Raw genomic sequence first — 20,629 nt, forward strand, 5'->3', positions numbered from 1 at the left:
GACTCTACCGCTCCCTGGGCAGCCCCTCCCAGTGTTTAACAGCCCTTTCAATGAGGAAATTCCTTCTCATGTCCAGCCCAGACCTCCCCTGGCACAACTTGAGGCCATTCCCTTTTGTCCTGTCCCTTGTTCCCTGGAGCAGAGCCCGACCCCCCCCCCCCCCCCCCGACTGTCCCCTCCTGTCAGGGAGTTGTGCAGAGCCAGAAGGTTCCCCCTGAGCCTCCTTCTCCCCAGGCTGATCCCCTTTCCCAGCTCCCTCAGGAATTCTCCAGGCCCTTCCCCAGTTCCCTTCCCTGGATACACTCCAGCCCCTCAATGTCCTTTCTGTTGTGAGGGGCCCACAACTGGACGCAGCACCCAAGGCTCATCAGTGCAGCCAGTTAACCCATTGTTAATCAATGCTTCCTCATTCCACCACCACCTTTTGGACACAGGGAAAGCCATGCTGTTGAGAATTCTTAAGTATTTTGCTGAATTATTTGCTTGAGGGATCAAATACATTTTCAAAGCTAATTTGGTTTAGCTAGACATTTGGCAATTTGTTAATCCCTGTGAACCAGTTTCCCATCAAGCCCCTCTTTCCACAAGCACTGTCTCTTTAGAAGTTTTTTCACCTTTTATCTGAAGTCAGTTCTAGCTCTCTCTTCCAGTTCTTCACCATATCCTTGCCCCCCCCGAAAAAAGTCTTCAGTTAAATCATAATCTTGAAGTGAAGCCTAAAATCTGATTTATCTCTTCTGTTGAAATGCTACTGAGACTTCACAGCCCAAGGAGAAATGCTTTGAACTGAGCTACCTGAAACTGTTTATGAATTCAAGTGTAGAACTTTGTTAATGAGTTGGTGCTCAGCTCTTCAGGGGATTTTTGTTAAAAGATAATAAGAACAAGAAAAAGCCTTTGTTGTTCACAGCTGTGGTTAGAATATAGAGAGCATGCTTTATTTTCCTTTTTTCTCCTTTCTGTGAGACTCCTGGGACCCTACCCATATGATTTGCCTTGTGGTTTCCTAGGATAAGCAAGGAATAATGCTTCAGCCTAGTGCAGAATTAAAGAGTATAAAAAGTGGTGACAAAAAGATGTTTTGCTTTGCACATTGCTATCAGTTGTACCTAAAAATACTTGGAACATATAAAGGATGAGACTGTGACCATCTCTTTGTGGGCAGGAGTACAGTAACTCAGGCAGCCACGAGTGCTTTGCTGCAGAAGCAGTTGCTTGGGTAGAAGAGGGGTCTGTGTGTCCCTTCCAGCCAAATATTTAGAAGTGCTAGAGTCCAAACTGGGATTTGAAGTCATTATGAGATGTCAGTCCTCAAAATCAAACTTTAGGAGTTGGTGACTGAAAGAGGGTGAAGAATTTCATCTGGAGAAGAGGATGCTCTGGGGAAACTGTAGAGCAGCCTCCAGTGCCTAAAGGGGCTCCAGGAGATCTGAAGAGGGACTTGGGACAAGGCATGGAGGGACAGGACACAGAGAATGGCTTCCCACTGCCAGAGGGCAGGGATGGATGGGATATTGGGAAGGAATTGTTCCCTGGGAGGGTGGGGAGGCCCTGGCACAGGGTGCCCAGAGAAGCTGTGGCTGCCCCTGGATCCCTGGAAGTGTCCAAGGCCGGGTTGGACGGGGCTTGGAGCTGTCTGGGACAGTGGAAGGTGTCCCTGACCATGGCAGGGGCTGGAATGGGATGGGCTTTAAATTCTTTTCCAACCCAAAGTATTCCATGATTCTAATCTGGGTGCCAACTAAACCAAGAGACTTGCATGTGCACTCCTACTTCCAAACCAATGAGGGGATGCACTATTTAATCCATTTGGATTCATCTCTGGCCAGCCTGGAACACAAAGATGTGTCTGTCACTTCTTTAAGTCTTGATCTGCTTTTCAGGTGGTGGTTCCACACTTTGGCTACTTTATGGTGAAGCAAAACTGTGGGTTATTACATGCTTTTAAAAAAAGAGAACAATTTGTTCCAAAAATGCTTTGCATGTTGTCCTACAGTTAATAATCTTGTGTCATTTTCAGCATCAACAGAGGAAAAAATAACAAGGATAATTACATTTAATCTATTTTAAAACACACTCACTCCAGCTGTCAGAAACACTGAAAATTATGTTGATTTTTTTTCCCGCAACCCTGATTTGTCTTTTGTTCCACCAAACAAATCTTAATTAACTTCTGCAGTAGCAGCATGAGGCAATTCTTCTATCATTGCTATTTATTGGCTTAAGAGCTTGCCAGCAGAAAGCATCAGCAATGTAATTAGATTAATCCAGCACTCCCTATGCTGTTCTGAGCTCTGTTTCCTGGGTCCTCTCCTTGATTTAGCCCACGTTTTTAGGAGTTTTTGTTCTGATTCTGGTGCTGAATAGTGAGCCAGATCTGTGCTGCAGTTGGACCCAGAGTGGTTGGGTATCCACAGCCACCAACCTGGGCCAGGATGCAGCTCCTAATTAGCAAAGTGATTTAAAGATTTTGATTAAGTGACACTGAGCAGTTGAGACACTCCAGCCCCTCCAGAGCTGGTGGTTGTGTACACTTTCAAGGTGGTTTTTCCATGCCCCTTGTAGCTCCTGGTGTTTTCCTGAGCCTCCTGCTCCTTTACCTGCCTGTGTCAGTCACAGGGAGCAGTGGCTGGAGTGTGATCAGTGGGAGGCTCCTGCCAGGCACTGGGCTGAGTAATCTGTATTAAAAGAACTGACAGGCTCGTGTTGAGTCTGAGCCCAGCACTTAATTGGTGATGTAGCAGCTCCTGCTGAACACCTGCCTGTGTGATGTGGGATGCCCATTGAAATGTATGAAAAGTATGAAATTATTTGGCCATTATCACTTGGAGAAGGCAGAAGTCCACACATGACTTGTCTTTAGAGTGATTTTCTCACACTTATTGACAGCTGTCATGCACTGCTTACTCATGGATCTGAGGAATTTCAACAAGGACCTTTTGTCTTTCCTTTGCCTTCTTTACCTCTTTTAATCTCCTTCTGTTCCTTTGGGCTGTTCATGGAATTAATCCATCTTCCTGCAGTTCTCTGGCAAGGCAGGGATTTATGAGCCATGTCTCCTCAAAGATTGGGTCTTATTTTTCTGCGTTGTGAAAAGATTCAGTACAGTTAATTCATTTTTAACCTGTTTCTAAGATGGAATAGTTTTGGGTGTTTAGACACAGAAGCTATTAGAACTTCAGCTGTTCTAAAACACCCAATTTTCAGGGGTTTTTCAGATTTGGGGGTTGAAATTCTCTCTGGATTATAAATGAATGCCTCTCTTTTAAAGGACAACAGAGACTTAATACAGTTCAAAAAGGTGTTTTTGGAATTAGCTTATGTAATGCCAGAATAACTTGGCAATTTCCTTCAGCATTTGCCTTTTCCCTGAAGAAAATGTGCTTATTCTTTCTTGTGCTTCTCAGAGGACACCCCAGAAGTACTTTCCTCTTCAACTGCTTTCTTCTAAGGTATTTTCAGACTGTTTTTATGCTGTTAGTGTGTAATCTCAGCTGAGGAGTGCCATGAAGTGGTGGACACGGGGATGAGGATGTTCTTAGTCATTCAGTCTGTCTTTGGTTTGGGATTGCTTAAACTGCTTTTCTTTTCATCATTATGGAGTTTCCATGTAGAGATAGAACAAGAGAGAATGCCTTTAAACTGAAGGAGGATAGGTTTGGGTGGGATATTGGGAAGAAATCCTCCCCTGGGAGGGTGGGGAGGCCCTGGCACAGGGTACCCAGAGAAGCTATGGCTGCCCCTGGATCCCTGGAAGTGTCCAAGGCCAGGCTGGACAGGGCTTGGAGCAGCCTGGGGTAGTGGAAGGTGTCCCTGCCCATGGCAGAGGATTGGAATGGGATGGGCTTTGAGGTACCTTCCAAACCAAACAATTCCATCATTGATTCTGTGGATTCTAACAGTCCTCCATGATTAATCATGCAATTCCAAATAAACAGATTGTGTTTACCCTTTGCAATCCACCCTCCCCAAATAAAATCCCTCTTTCATTAAACTGGTTTTTTTTAATCAGAGCTCCTGAATATGCACATAATAATAAATAGGGATATCTGAGTTCTGCTCCACTCTGAGGTACCCCTTAGTTCTAGTTCTGTGTTTTTTGCACTGAACTATCCCTCTTATAGCCAGCATAAGGTTAACATGGAAAGCAGCTGGTTACAGTCTTTAAATCTTCTAACTAATGTGCATTTGAATTATGACTTCTTTTAACATTTTACAGGTGCCAGGAGAGCACTCCTGGTCCAGCACTGCTGAATTGTGTGGAATATCAGATGTAAAAGTAGGCACAGCCTGCTGAATTGTTGGTTGCTTCTATTTTGGCCTTCAGTTCAGTGTACAAGGGTGACAGCATTGGTACACTGAGACACAGAAACCAGTAGGGAAATGTGGAAAAAATGAGAGCAGGGGGAAGGGAATGCAGAAAAAGAGAAGGGGCAGTGTAGCGTAGGAGAAAAGGACAGAATAAATTATTGGTTAAGAAATGATGATCACAGAAAGGAGAAGCTGGAGATAGAAGGTGGGAGGGTGTGTGGAGAGTGCTTCAGTGGTGATGAAAAGGTTCTGTGTGCATTCATTGCTCTGAAATAAAATCCTGCAGTCTCCTGCCAATACCATGGCAACTGCCCTGAGACAGGTCATGGCTCCCTGCTCCTGGGGCTCTGTTGATACCCTCTCCCATTAAAGTTGTAGGAGAATGTTTTGGGAAATGCAAACAATTGAGATGATTTCAATTGATCTCCGTCTGATCAACTCAGTGCTCAAAGTTCCATTTTTCCTAGGGATTTTTTGGATATCTGGTGTGCCAGGTGGGTGACAAACTTGCCTTAGGACCCCAGATTTGGGGGCATTTGACTCACACCTTCAAGCTCTTCACGTCTGACACACTCCAGAGCTCATTTTATGACAGAGCTAGAGATCAAACATGAAATTATTGAATCCCAAATCACTAACAGGCTTTTCTGAGCAATGGAAAAATTCATATTCTCCCTCCAGCAGCCCCTGAAGGGTAAAGAGGTTCCTTATACCTCCGGGCTTGGTGCTGTGGTTGGATATGAACCCCCTGTAAAGGTTGCTCAGTCTGGTTCTTTCTTGTTGCTGTAATAAATCTGTGCTAATTCTTTTATAAATTAAATACTCTGCACTTGGAGAAGAAGCACAGAGATGATCTGCTGAGTTTTGCAGCCAGGGTGAGTTTGTTATGACAGCAGCTGTTTCTGTGAAGGGTGAGATGTAACAGCTCTTCACTGACAGCATGGATTGGAAATCCATGGATGACTGTCACAAAGAGAAATCAGAACTATCTGATCTCAAATAAATTCAGTTCTTAACTTGTCTCTCTGGATTCTACTGTGCAGTGACTCCAGTGGAGAAGAAGCAATGCATGAGAACAATCTCTAATATGTTCCAAAGTGCTGCCTTGTAGGTTTTACATCTTCTCTTTATCCAGCTTCATCTGGGAAGATGAATAAGTGTGTGGTTCATATTATGGTCTTCCTGCCTTCCCTGCATTATCCTTTTGAATATTCACAAATACTTTAAATGTCTGAAATTTGTAACAGAAATCACTTGAAATTCACTCAGAAAAGGAGACAATCAGATTACTTGGAACAACACTAATCAAGAAGATCAATTTCTATTTTTCCCCAGAGATCAACTTTTAAATCACTGAGAAACATTTAAACATGTGATTGAAATAAAAAGCTAAAATAACTCTTTAATTTGGGACTGATGTTTGGTGCTTTGCACCAAATGATGTAAGTAGGTAGTGTTAAAAAGATCTATAGGAAATTGAGGTTTATGCTCTGCTGCAGGTACTTAGTGGGGAAAAGGAGCTGTGAGAATGGCATTTGGATTTGCATAAACATGCATAATCTCATCAGGTGCAAAACAGTGAGGTCTGAGTCTTTAAATAGGAAAATAATTCTCGGTTTTCTGGCCTCGTGAGGGCAATTCCTGGTTGAGTTTTGTGAGATGTGAAAGTGGAACACTGCACGTGTGAAAGGTGGCCCAATGACAGAAGCCTTGGCATGGGCTGGCAGGGGCAGCCACTACCCTGTGCAGTCCCTGCCTTCTCCTCCCAGAGCTCCAGGATCCTTTGGAGAGGATTCTGATGTTGGGATAACCCATGGGGCAACTCTGCATTTCAGCAGCTTTGCAGCAGGGTCAAACATCAGGACCAAGGGAAGGTGAGAAATCTCAGGACAAACTAACTGTACACCTTTCTGTCTGGGGGCTGGGATCATATTTATGTTACTGGAAATCCAGTTCCATTCCCATTTGGACTTGAGCATGATGTAGTTCCAAAAATCAATGGAAACTTTCACTGTAGGACAGTACACTGTCAGACTCTCCTAGTTTTTTAAAATATGCTGACCTGGAGAGCTGTGAGTCTGAGTTTCCTCCTCAGGCTTTGTTCCATCTGTGAGAGGACTGAGGAGGAACCTGCCCTGTTAAGCAGGGTCTGAGTCCCCTTGGCCGTGCCACATTCCCTAGAAATGCCTGCTGGTGGCCACCTTCTACTGGGGAACTTCAGAGAGTGTATCCTGCATCCCAGTTCCTGCTTAGCCACCAGGGTGTTCAGACCAACAGCTCCAGTTTCTTAATCCAGAGAGTAAACTGCAGTGGAGCTCTCCTGTGTCCCTGCTATTCTATGGATATGAGCAGAGCTATGGAAACCAGAGAAGCAGGATGTGTAAGGTGAAACCTGCTGGTGTTGTCCATTGCTGGTTGCCCAGAAATGATTTACCTGCTCTTTTGTGTTAAAGAATCCAAGCCTGATGCATGAACAGTCCTAGAAGCAGTGCTTGTCACCCTCTTGCTGAAGAGCTTTGTCTGTCTTTGTCTGTCTTTGTCATCATTATTCACTTGCACTTCCTTCTTCTCCAACCCACCACAAGGAGATGTTTAAAAATAGTTTTATTCCAGTCATCCTAGGAGTAGGTAGAACATTGTATTGTCCTGGGGAGCAGGAAGTAGGAGTGCAAATATTTTCAAGCTGGAGAAATGGCAAAAAACAGGTCTGTGATTCCTGTGCTTGAGCTCTGACAAGAGTTAGAGAGAGGCTTGATGGTGCTGCCACTTCATTTGGGTGGGAGATCAGGAATAAACTGAAGTGTGCTGTCAGCCCCCTGTTGAAGAGGCTGGTGCTGTGAGAAATGGGGGCTGTATTGAGTTAATTGATCTCAAGATAGAAGGCAGCAGAGTCCACTATCAGTTCCTGGAACCCTCAAGTTCCCCAAGAGCAGCTGCCCTTTAATATGGTAAACACTCTCCTTGAAAAGTGTGAGTAATCCTGACCCCCTTGGAACACTTGGGCTTTGTACCACGGAGGATAATTCAGGAGTTTGAGTCTGGCAGGGATGAGGCAGTGACTGCTGTTTAGTGCTGAACAAGATTCTGCTGTGCCTCCTAACTTCCATTCAGTGTTAATTTGGATGATGATTTCTTCAGGTACTGCAAACTGACCCCAGGTTTACACTGTAGAATTGTACATTAATCCAAATAAATTACACATCCAAACAGTATCACTTGTAAGCTCACTACAGTAAATATGTAATCCATGAAGGGAATGTTCAGTGAGCTGTTAATGAGTCATTAGAATTCATCCCTTCTACAAAAGCAAATAGGAGAAATGAAGAGTTGTAATTAGGAGAAATTAGCATTGTATGTAATGCTGAATACAGAACACATCTGATCCACTCTATCCAGAGGATAGAGTCTGTCCTCTGTCATGCTATTTTAGGTAGTAGTGAATTTGTCTGTGTTACTGCTGAACTGAAGCTTCTTGAATTAAAGAATTTTGCCTGGAAAATTCTGGGCAGAAAATGTTAGTCTGCATCTCTTTTTTAACTTCTTTCCTTTGTCCTGTTTAGATTTCTCTCAGTGCTGGCAGATGATTTAAAGGCCTGTGCCCTGCACTGGTCTCATGCAGCCCCTCCCAGTGCCTTTCCAGTCCTGTGTCTGTACAATGCTCCTGAGCTGTGCCCTGCAAGGACAGTCCCACAAACCCTCAGCAGAGAGCTCAGTGCTGTTTCCTTGGATGTTCTGCTCGTTTGGCTCTGTCCTGTGGTTCCTGGATGGGTCAGGAGTATTTGTGACATCACAGAATGCTTTGGGTTGGTAGGGACCTTATCCAGTGCCTTGGGCAAGGACACTTCCACCAGCCCAGGGTGCTCCAACTCCCTCCAACCTGGCCTTGAAACCAGCACAGCAGTGCAGAGAAGTATTTGAGGTGGAAAGTTTTGAGTTGGGCTTTTTTTGTTGTCCTTTGGGGTTTTTTGAATAGTAAACCAGTCAACTAAATCGCTTTTAAACCTGCTTTCTTGGTCACTGACTGACAGATTAATTCTATTCCAAGCAAGGTCAGCTGTTGACATCAGATTTTATCCAGTGCAGTCCTCAGAGCCCCAAGGACTCTTTGCAGCCTCTTTGGCTGCATCAAAAAGTCATATGTTGCATCAAAAGTCACTCCAGAATCATGCCTGGGGGATAATTACTCATTTACTGTGTGAGGATACGAGAGGAGAACTTAGAAGAGAGGCAGAGTTCACACAGAGCATGAGCAGGGCACCCAGGTCAGCAAACACATCCCAGAGGGTGAGAGCAAACAATTGCCAAGCTGCCATTCCTCACCCTAAGTAATCTCCTTGAGTTCCAGAGGGAAGGTGTTGATGTCCAGGGTTATGGAGTGTGCTGATCCCTTCCAACTCCAGTTCATCTCTGGGTATTGCAGTACTGGGGCTGGGTGAAGTCAGGACTTGCCAAGTCATTATGGGAGCTTTAGGAAGAAGTGTGTGAGAAGTGTTAAATCAGATTTAAAGATAGTTTCTGTGTTTTGACTACACTTCACTGTCTGGCTCTGTGCAGCCTGAGCTGGTGGCATTGAGAGCTGCATTGGTGTAAATCAGCCAAAAATCCCATCTTTTCCTGCCACTGCCTGCTACTCCTGTGACCCCATGTGAAGACACCTTTCCCACACATCCCTGATGGAAGTTTTTCTTCCTAAAGACTTTCCCCCCTGAAACAAGGTCATCATAGCTGGCAATAAGACAAAGGGAGATGGCCTCAAGCTGTGCCGGGGATGTTCAGGTTGGGTATCAGGGAAAATCTCTTCACAGCAAGTCATTGGGACATGCAGTGGTGGGGTCACCATCCTTGAAGCATTCAAGTGGATGTGGCACTTGGGGACATGGCTGACAAATAAACCCCCTTGATCTCAGAAGTCTCTTCCTTAACCTTAGAACCTTAATGATTCTATGAAAACCCATGCTGGGTTTTTCTACTCCGATAGCTTTCCTTGATGAAACCTTGCCCTCACATTAGAAAGCATTTGTGCTTTTCCCCTGATTTTCTTGATGGCATGAAAGACACTCCATTAATTAACACCTTTGTCCTTGAAAAAAAGAAACCTTCTTTTCAAAGGAACTTCTGAGGTGTTTTTGTGACTCCTCTTGATGAAAGTGCCCTTCAGTAGTGATCTAACAGATCTAATTATTTTGATAAATGTGAGTGCTAGAGCTGGTGTGCCAGAATTTATTAGGAGACACCATATTTCTGTAATGTCTGTGGGATCACAGCTGTGCACACTCTGATTCCTCCCACAATGGATGTACTTGTGTTCGGGCACATGAGATGGGATCCCACTTGTTTTGCCTTCACAAAGAACATTCCAGAGCTTCTTCACAGTGCTCTGTTTCTTGTCAGGATCGTCATCATCATCATCATCATCACTATCATCATCATTCCCTGCCAGACCTCATTCAAAACCTGCTCATAGCTGAGCAAGCCTGATGGTGAAGGTTCTTCTGCCCCACTGTTTCAGGTGGATCTTGTCTCTGTCCCACCATTCCTCAACAGAATAAAAAGGAGCAAACCCTGCAGCTTTGCAATCAGGTCTAGTCAAACATAAAGGGAGCCATGTTCCCATTGAGATCATGAATTTTAGGGAAGCTATTTAACAGTACTGCAGCATCCAGGAAACGTCATCTCTGCTCTTAAAGAGCAGTTTCAGGTGAGTTGGTACCTCCTGTTTTCATGAACTTTAGTCCCTTTCCCGTTGGCAGATTTTCTGTCACTGAGAGTTGTCACATTCTCATCAGGCTCCTCATGCTTTCTCCTGATTCTTTATCTCCCTCCTGCTGAATGAGTGGCAACTCTCTTATCAAAACCAGCTGCCTCAGTGTAGCAGGAGCTGATCTCAGGTGCTTTGTTCTGTGACAAAGCAGGGAGCAGCTGCCCACATGAAGTCAAGGTGAGCTGAGCCCTTCAATCTAGCAGCAAATTGGTTTCATTCCTCCAAGGGTACTCCAGAGCTGTGGGAGCACTGTAAATCACTCCAGAAAAAAAACAGAAGGAAACATTGTTTTCCCTTGCTATGATGAAAACATTAGACAGAGAGAGATTTCCGGGCTTGGGAGAGTGTCTGAGAACAAAAGGAATAGTTTAGGCAGAAATTGAAATGCTTGATCCAAATGCAAAATGTCAGTGAGCTCCAGTTGTTGTCCTGTGCTTTTGTACTTCCTATTTCACCCACTCCTTTCCCTTTCTACTAAGTGGTAATTGTGTCTGCCAGCTGGCTGCAGGGCACAAATTCTTTGTATTCAAAATCTGATGGTGTTTTTTTTAAAAAACACCCCAAACTTTGAGGTTAGCTAAAAAAAAAAAAGTAAAAATCTGAGCTGTTTCAAATGGTCAAATACTGCATCATTTTTATTCTTCCTGGTTTTGAGCTGTCAGACTTGGTGCTTTGCAATCTGCAGGGACAGAGTTGGCTTCAGTCTCATGATTTGTCATTAATTCCAGCTTGATGTTATGGTTTTAAACCAGAGCTCAGGAACATCAGGTACATATAAAGGACTGGGATAAGGGACTGGCAGTGCTGTGGTTTATCCAAATCCTGGATCCCTGGCCTTAAGGCAAACACTGAGTCAGTGGCAGAGCAAGTTGTCTGTGGGTCTCCTGCTGGTGGATGTTCTCCATGGCCTCTGTTTAAAAGCAAAATCACCCCAGCCACCCTTCCCACCCCAGAGCCTGCAGACTGGAACTCAAAATTGTTTTCCTTGTGCAGAGAGCAGTAGATCAGATCATATTAAAACATTCTGACACAACTTATTGCAAAGGCTTTCATAGGTATTAGGTGGAAAATCATCAGCTTTGCCAGTTGAAGATTGAGATACAGAGTGTCTGTATTGTCTCATTCCAACTCCAGCCTACAAAAAACATTTCTCTTGTGTGCTGAACAGGTAATATTTCTGTAACAACAGAAAATGGGCATAAAAAAAAGCCCAGTTGATTGTAAACATAGGTGAAATTTATTTGATTTAGAAGCCTTTGTGTGTCACCAGGGCTCTGCATTTCCTGCTGCTCTTGTCTGTGTGGGCTCTGTGTGTCACCAGCCAAGGCCCTGCATGGAGAGGAAGGGACATCACTGGTGGTAAGGACATCTGAGCCCCTGTGCTGAGAGCAGGGACAGCTCACTAGCAATGAAAAGTCATTCTGACCTGCTGTGAGGAAACTTCTGCAATCTCTGAACACACAGCTAGTGGAACAGGTTGCCCAGGCAGGTTGATCAGTCTCTCCCTTGGAGATCTTCAGAACCCAAGAAATTCCAGCCCTAAGTGCTGGGGTCTGATCCCACTGCTGGTCCTGCTTAGAGCAGGAGGTTGGGCCGAGACTTAGGAGGGTCCCTTGGAGCCAGGGTTGTTCAGGGTCTCTCAGTTTTAGCCCTGCCTTGCTGCCCATTTCCCTCAGCTGCTGACAAAAATTACTCCTTTGGGCAGATTTACACTCAGGAGAGGCTACATAATGTATGAGGCAGAGAAGGATAATTTCCATCTATCTGCCCCTAAAGCAGGAATTTCAGCCCCAGTGATGCCTGGTACCCTGAAAGCCCTGGGAGTCTCTGGAGGGGCAGGTTGGTTTGGATTTTGTTTTAATTGGTACTTGAATTGTGTTGATCTGACCCTGTGATTCCCCAGTGGGAGCTGCCACTTCATTTGAGTAAAATGCACTTGGAGAGGAATCCAGAGTGTTTGCCTGCTGCAGCTCCTGCTCTTTGTTTACTGGAGAGACTCACCAGGGTGTTAAATAGTGGCTCCTTCCCATCCAGCATCCCAAAGCACTCGGGCTGTTCCCTGGGGAGCTGAACAGGGACACATCTCTGTTTTCATGGAGCTGTCACTGTGACTGCAAGGGAAATGTGACACCTGAGCAGCCCCTGGGCCCTGGTACAACAGCATGTGTTCAGAGAGCACCTGCAGGTTCCAGTCCATCACCCCCAGCTCCTGTGCCCTGTCACAGCTCAGAATCACACACAGGGCCAGCCTCAAACACAAAACCAGCTCTGAGCACAGGCTGGACTTCGCTGAGCTTCCCTAAATCACATCTGCTGAAGTGGTGTCACCATGGAAGGTGGGAGCTGCTCAGGCCCAAAAATGCAGCTTTGATGATTGCAGGCATTCAAAACTTTTAAAACATTAAGTGATAAATCTGTTTACTTTCTAGATTTTTGAATTGCCATCCCTTCTGCCCCCTCTTTGAAGATGTCACTTGTTAAGGACAGTAACCAGCAGTTCACTGATGCTCTCCTGGTTTTGGCTGGTTTGGAGCTGCCCTTTTAAAACGTTTTCTGTTGCTGCAGTTTTTGATGAGCTTCTGCAGGATGTGGCAGTGATGGAGCCATGGGCTGCTTTGGAAGGGAGGATGCTCAGGCTCAGCAGGTCCCTTGGGCTGACAGTGGCATTTGACCAGCCATGCATCAAGTTGTTCAGAAACCTAAACCAGCTGAAAAACAACATTTTTCCTGCCAGTTAAGTAACTGGGCTGGCTTGCAGTGAGATCAGCTGAGCTGCTGGCAGCAGCACAGGTGAAAGGCTGGAGGAAGGGGGGAGAAGTGGCTCATCTGTATGGGCAGACATTCTTTTAACTTTCATTTCTCTTGTAGTTTAAGTTCATAAACCCCATCTTCTTAACCCAGCACCCCATCCTCCAGCCAGGATCTTGGGTAGGCACATGCTGAGCTGCAGTGGAGAATTTGCCTGGCTTAATTTTGTTTTGATGGATTTGTTTGCAGCAGGCTCCGTTTGTGGCTGCACAAGTGCTTTTCTCAGAGCTGGAGAGTGGGAGAAGGGAAGGAGCAGGGAAGCAGGGCAGGGGAGCTGCTGATTTGTCTAAATTGGAATTGCCAGCTCCAGCTGTCATGGTGTATGCCTGGAATTGCAGTGCCAGGCAGTGATTATATCTGTGCTGATTATTTCACTGCTTTGGGAACATTTTAAATGTGTTTCCTGGACTTAGGAATTTGTTCCCATGACATTTGGGAAATGTCCTTTTCATTTTATCCTGGTTTTTCCTTTCTTTGCCATATGCACTGTGTTGGCTGCAGCAGGCAGTGGGGTTGGGATCCACGTGGGGGATGGATCCCTCCTGTGTCCATTTGTCCCAGGGACAGAGCAGGGGGGAGGCTTACTTAAATCACTGGCCCTATTTAAACCTTAGGGCTGGCTGGGAGGAAGAGGTAAAGAAAAAAAAGGCAGCAATTGTGAGGCTCAGTGAGGAACTATTGGGACTCACTGATGCAGAGGGAGGCCTTGGAATGATCAAAGGAAACACTGCTAGCTAGAGACCTCTGAAAATTTTGCCTCAGGTCCACACTCATTTCAATTTTCATCATTTTTGAGAAGGCTTTGTTGGCACTGAGAGGGTGAGTGCTAATCATGAAGAAGGAATTAATAAAGAATAGCAGTTTTTCACAGAGTATTTCAAATGTTCTGAGTCTACAAAAAAAAAGTACTCGTGTCTTTCCCTCACTTGTTTTTGCAGAATTAGCTTCTCCCTGCAGAGCACACCATCAGTTTGGAGATTTCAGTAGTCCTGTTGATGCAAGTTGCTGCTGGAGGGTCTCATTCCATGGGATTTGGCATCCTCACCTTTCTGCTTTATCCCCTTGGACACTGTCACACCTGTTTCAGTTTTGCAGGGTTCTTCCTTTGGTCCCAAGGATCCAGTCCTGTCTCTGTTAACGCTGAGAGTTTGTAGAGCAGACAGTTTGATTGTGATTGACAGTGTGATTGCCCAAAGCAGATTTTTGGATCAAGACTGATTTCCTTGAGAGAGGCACTGAGCTGTGTTTCTCAGCAGATACAGGTGACACATCACTTCCACTTGGAAACATCTTCCCTGCAAGCTTTTCCAGCATGAATTTCAATTCCCAGGACAGATATTTATGCCAAGTTGTGTTGGACAATTCCAATCTGTCCCCAGGCCTCTATTTCCAGCAACTCGTGTGCTGGGTGGGCCTTTCTCAGCTTCTATACTTTTGGAAACACATTTCCACTTGAAAGTAGAAAGAGTTTGTGCTCCATTCCACATTTCATGCTTTTCTTACTTTCTTCCTTCTGTCCCATGGATATTCCGGCTGAGTCCACGTTTCCTTCCCACAGGTGCACTGTAAGTGTGGAGGTCTGATCATGTCAGAGCAGCTGGTGATTTTAATTATAATCATATTTTGCATAGAAAAATCAAAGGCTCAGAAAAATCTTATTTCAACCCACAGTTAATTAATTTTCCTCTGCCTGACTGGAATTGAGGAGACTAAAATCAGCAAAATTTGTGGCTAAATCTATCAGCTGTTGCCACCTGTTCATGTTGTAGGTTCTGGCTGTGCCTGATTATTTTGTGCATTCATATTTTACCTACTCTATCATGTTTAGTTTGCTTTTCACCATTAGTATTACCCAAATTTAAGCTAAATGTCATTAAAAACAGGCTAGAAAGGTCCCACTGTGTGACTTTTTAGTGTCACTGACCTTCATTTGGTTGGTTCTCCTTTGTACCAGAGTGGTATAATAAATTCATGGCTGTGCTTTTCCAGCTCACTTATAGGGTTGTTTGCTCCAGCTTTGTTTGCAAAGGTGTGGATTTTTTCTGCTTTGGATGTGTGTTAGGAAGTGCAGTCATTTCACAAACCAATTCTGGTGTTTAATGGACTGCTGGCTGAAAACAACTACCAAAGCCTGCTTTTCAAAGCACCAGCAGTCATGTTGTGTGGGATGAAGACAAATAAACCAAGTGATGTTTCACCCAGTGGGGATGTAAGGTTGAATTTCAGTGCACTGGTTGGTCTGGGCTTTATATACTGACCCTCAGAAAGTAAGCAGGAGCTCCGTGTTTCAAATCAGACCTATTTTTCCATAAAACACTCTCAATGCTGACATTTTCTAGTCCCATTCTACCTGTGGCAGCTTTCCCAAAACAGCTTTTTTCTCATCTTGCAGGAAGCAGCCAACATGTTACATCTTATTCAGAGCAGGCTGAAGGAGGAGGAGCAGCACCTGCTCAAGAGTGGCAGTAAGTGACATTTCCTTCACCTCTTGTAGTAGCAGAGGAGTTGCTAAGTGCTGGCTACTCCATGTGTAAATGTCCACTTCCATGGGGATGTGGGTGATGACAGAGTCAGCAGGCAGGGGTAGAACAAGTGGAATCATGACAACTTTTAAAGGACAGCTGTGAAATGTTCCTCTGGGAATGTTCCCCTTGCCAGCTGCACCGGCAGAGCTGAGAAATTATCACAGTCAGCCACTGAATGCTGGGCAATCCCAGAGCAGATTTAGGCTTCATTTTACTGTTCCCACCCCTGCCTGGGCTGGCTGGGGACACAGACTTGTCCTAGCACCAGGGGATTGCTGGCTTGAGAGCAGACTTGGACAGAAAGTTCTTCTCATCCAAGTGCTTCATGGAGGTGAGTAGTCCTGCTGGTTTGTGCCTCATCACACACATGCTGGGGTGTCCTGCAAAATCAAAATGTCCTTTCTGGCCCAAATTTCTGTCCTCACCACTTGCTGACAGCAGAGTTTGGTTCTGTGTTCAGAATAATTCTTTATGACACAGATCAGAACTTTCTCACACCTTAAAATCCTCTCTAATATCATCAACCTTCTCAATAGGATCCACATTTACCTCCCTGGATTTGTTTGATTTTAGTGTACCTGCAAAGTGGGAATGCAATTAAAATTTGGGGGTTTATTTTATTTTTTTCCCCCTAAACTACTTCTTAACTAATTAGGATCAGAAGGGAATTAACGACCTCTTGAGACTACAGAAAGCTCACAAAACAGAATCGGGTCTTTTTGAGCCAAACACCAGCCAGAACTTCATCATGAGCTACCCCTGTGAATTTATTATTGCACTCTGTGCATTTTTATTTGATGCTGGGAGAAACTAGGAGGAAAGTTAATTCTCATGATCAGAGGGAGAGTTCATGAAAGCTGAAATTAAATAAAGGCAGAAAAGTTACACTTCACTGTTTGTTTGGTGTCTGAGATTTTCAGAGCAAACTCATAAGAGAGGAAATTCTCTGATTTCTGCCCATCTTTTGTCTCATATCAATGAGGTAAAGAGTGAAGAAGTTTTAGCTGAAATACAGGATTTGTAATGTAAATTACAAGAATGTGGAATTCTTTCAAGGATTTATTTGCATGAAAACGTTCAAGTACTGCTCTCTGACAGTTTTTAGGGTAAGAAAGTTCAAGAGGAGGTGGGCATCAGTCACCAGTAATTGGCAGTGTGAGGTATAACATGAAAATTGCTGCCCTGCTTTGTCCTTGGCTGTCGATTTGCAGCTGGAAAACTGTTCTGTCATTTTGCATCTCTGAAATAAAAGGAACTTTGCCTTTTAGTGACTGATTTAACTGACACCTAAGAATGTGATTATTACTTTTAGTGACCTCATAATACATCTTAATTCAAGTACCTAATTGTCATAATTAGCATTTATTCTAGTGAGAAGAGCACCAGGATGCTGCTTTCCAGAGCTGGCTCGTTTATTGACTGTCCCATCACCTTGGCAAATCGAGTTATCTCTGTCATCTCCACCCTGCTTTTGTCTGTGAAAGTCTGCAGGGGTGAACTGAGGCAGAAAATTTGGATCTCCGGGGCTGTTTTCCAATCAGGAGCACAAAAGGTTAATTAACAGAACGTTGTAAAGCTCCCCAAAACCAGTCTGCTCACACTTAACAACCTGGGCTCTCCCCTTAGAGCAGACCCCCTCCTCCTCTCCATATTAATTAAATGCTGCCCTTTAAACAATTCAACCCCAACAGATTTGCTTTGGTGAGAGAATGCAGAAGTTGGTGTCTTACATGGCACAGTTTGTTTACAGAGCAGCTGTATTAATCCCAGGATCCTCAGCACAAGAAAAATCCCCATTGGCACAAGAGGAAACAGAGAAAGATCAGCTTTGCCTGCCCACCCTCCCCCAGGGTTAATCATGCAGCTCACACCAGAAGCAGGGGTCACCTGAGAGATGGATTTTGTGCTGGAGAGGATTCCCAAGGGACCTGCAGCTGGATCTAGCAGTGATTTTATCAAGACTGCTGTGAGCATGGTGTGGGGTGCTGCAGCCCTGGGCACTTCAGCCTTTCAGCGGTGTGGATTTTGGGTGCTGCATGCTCCTGAGAGAGGACGTGCCCTGTAGTGAGCCAGTGACAGGGAAGAGTAAAGAAGGACTTCACCATCAGAAACATCTTTCTGAAGCAGGTTTTTGGAGGGAAAAATATTTCATAGAATCCCAGACTGCTTTGGGTGGGAAGGGAGCTTAAAACTCATCCCATTCTACCCCCTGCTGTGGGCAGGGACACCTTCCACTGCTCCAAGCCCTGTTCAGCCTGGCCTTGGACACTTCCAGGGATCCAGGGGCAAGCACAGCTCCTCTGGGCAGCCTGTGCCAGGGCCTCACCAGCCTCACAAGAAAAAAATGTCTTCCCAATTTCTTGTCTAAATTGAACTTCCTTCATTTTAAAACCATCACTCCTTGTCCCATCACCACAGACCCTGCTAAATACTTCATTATTCCACTTCCATTTCTGAGTAGTGCCCCACACACAAAGCAAGGTGGTTTTATCTGGAGTTTTATTCCATCTTCAGTTTGTTTGGAAACTTAGGACTGTGTTGTCTGGGTCTTTAACCAGCAGACACCAGGATGGTGGAAGTGGTGCTGCACTGAATTGGTGCTGCTCATGCAGCAGGTTCTGGAGATGAGGGATGAGCTCCTTCTCTGCTCAGTGGAAGGTGGGCAGGCTGGCTGGGTTCTCCCAGAATCCCAGGACTGGCTGTTTCTGGAATGTTGGGATGGAGGAGTGAGCTGCCTTGGAACAGGTTCATTACTTCCCTCCTCAGAGGGAAGTGCCCCCGAGAAGAACAGGGCAGCTTCTCTCACTCTGTTAACACTTTGCCCCTGGGAGCTGCAAAACATTTAATGAGGCTTTTCTGGCATGTGGGCTGGCAGGTAGTGATAAATTTGTTACTATTAACTGATAAAAGTCAGCATCCTCTCTGCCCTTTGAGCACTGTTACCTTCACCTGCCCACAGAATTGATCAGCTCCTGCATTGTCTGGATCCCCTGACCTTATCTCCTGCTAATTTGGTAAGAAGGGTTCCTAATTAATACTTCATTTCTCTCCGCAATGAAGCTGCTGGAGTTTTGGGCAGCTCTCAGCCGAGTTTCAGGCTGAGAAGCCTAAATCCTGTTTCTTAAAAAGGAGAGCTGTGGGATTGAGGTTGAGTTGTGCAGGCCTGCGTTAAGAATAAAGAAAGTCCATGGATATGGTACTCACATAAAACTGGCATAATGGTTTTGTTTTATTGATCAACAGTCTGATTTTTTTTTGTTTGTTTGTTTTGTTTTGTTTTTTTTTTGTTTTTTTGTTTTTTTTTTTTTTGCTTCCACACATTGCAAATCAGATTTTCTCTCTGACAGAGCAACTCCATAAAACCACTGCAATGAAAAAAAACCCAAAAAACCAACACTAAATTGTCTGAAATACTGTTCTCAAACAACATAAAGATTTTGAACTCTAGCTACAGATCAGGCTCTTGAGTATTATCTGCCTGATGAAAATACACACAATTAAGTATTTGCAGTAGTATGAAAATGTCTTCTGTGCTGAGCAGGGAGGAAATTGCTGCTATTTTTCTAATCTGTGCTTGGCAGAAGATGCTCTTACAGAGGCTGATTCAGGCAGTGGTGCCTCACACATCTGCTGCCCCTGTGCCACATCCAGGACTGGTGCCACGGAACAAATCCAATTGCCTGAAACTCAGGGCTTGGTCTCCTTGTTAATGGCAAAGTGACACTTAAAACAATGTATTAGACACTGCTTGGATGAAGGCTGAAGACAGCACTGTCAGGTGTGGGTACTGGCTGCTCTGGTACTGGATTGTGTGAGAGGAGAGGCCAGGAAAGGTCACCAACCACAGCAAAAATGCAATTTATTTCCTCAGGTTTATCCGAAAGTGCAAAAACTTTGTTGAGCAAATAGGAACAACTTGGAATGTTTCTAGACTGAAATATTTTTTAGACTCTTCAGCTTATTGCATTTACAGATCTTTCATTTTCACTTTCTTACACACTTTTTCTAAAGCATTTTCTCACATTCTTCAAGAGCTTTTAATCAATTTAAAAGATGACAGTGCAGAATCACAGGATCCCAGAGTGGTTTGGGTTGGAAGGAACCCCAAAGCTCACCCCTTCCACCATCCCAGGCTGCTCCAAGTCCTGTCCAGCCTGGCCTTGGACGTTTCCAGGGATCCAGGGACAGCCACAGCTTCTCTGGGCATCCTGTGCCAGGGCCTCCCCACCCTCCCAGGGAACAATTCCTTCCCAATATCCCATCCATCCCTGCCCTCTGGCACTGGGAAACCATTCCCTGTGTCCTGGCACTCCAGGCCCTTGTCCAAAGTGTCTTTCTACCTTTCTTGTATGAATATATATGGACTGTACTTTTAGAAAGGTAAAATATTTTGCTTTAAAAGTATAAAAATGTAAACACTTCGAATTTTTCAGGATATTTCTTCTATTTCTTTTGGCCAATGCTGTGCCCAGGATTAATGTGAATATACAGAAGTATTTGCTGTAAAACTGAACTTGTCATTGACTCTGCCAGTTTCGGCTGTGCTGCTCCAGTCAGTCCACCCTGCATTCCCTTGCTTGGTCTGTAGAATGAATAAACATTCATTTTCCCCAGCATCTGGAAATCTGCACTACAATAATCTTGTTCAGCAATAACCAGAGAATCTGACTGAAGCTCCTGGCTGCACCCTTTCTAATCCAGAGTTGATGCTTTAAAATCTGCCAGCAGACAACCAAAAAGCCCCATTGCAGCAGCTGTGGGATTTGAGGGGTAACTCCTGGATGATGTTGCTGGTGCTCAGGCCATCCATCTTCTTGTAAGAGACACTTGGAACTGGTCCACAGGAGCTTTGTGTTGTGCTTGTTGGCTAATTGCAAATTCATGGTCTAATTTAATAATGCTTGGATGGATTTTTGGCTTGTAAGACTGTTAGAAATAGTTCTGGTCACCAAATATGACCTCTTTATCAAATGGGCCCAAAAATAATCTGTCTGCTCACTCCTGCTGAAACTCCAAATCCCAGTTTAAGTGGAGCTTGTCATCCTGAGTTAATTTTAATTATTTCAAGTGGCTCAGACCTATTGGTTCCCCAGGCAGTGGTTAATCATCCTTACTGGTAAATTTGGAGTTTGGATGCTGCAGATAGATCAGGCTGGATGGACTTGGAGCAGCCTAGGATAGGGGGAGGTGTCCTGCCCCTGGCAGGGCTGGAATGGGTCAAGTT

The 20,629-nt window shown here is 44.7% G+C and overlaps 1 protein-coding gene across 2 annotated transcripts in view; it reads left to right on the plus strand.

Annotated features, from left to right (window-relative positions):
* CLUAP1 (clusterin associated protein 1) overlaps nt 1–20,629 on the plus strand; it is a 55,822-nt gene that overhangs the window by 21,305 nt on the left and 13,888 nt on the right. For both annotated transcript variants that reach the window (XM_062503675.1, XM_062503676.1), the window contains exon 9: nt 15,273–15,345. In XM_062503675.1, coding sequence (XP_062359659.1) covers nt 15,273–15,345 — 73 coding nt within the window. The remainder of the gene's footprint in view (nt 1–15,272; nt 15,346–20,629) is intronic.

The sequence above is a fragment of the Cinclus cinclus genome, chromosome 16 (assembly GCF_963662255.1).
Source record: "Cinclus cinclus chromosome 16, bCinCin1.1, whole genome shotgun sequence".
Taxonomy (NCBI): domain Eukaryota; kingdom Metazoa; phylum Chordata; class Aves; order Passeriformes; family Cinclidae; genus Cinclus; species Cinclus cinclus.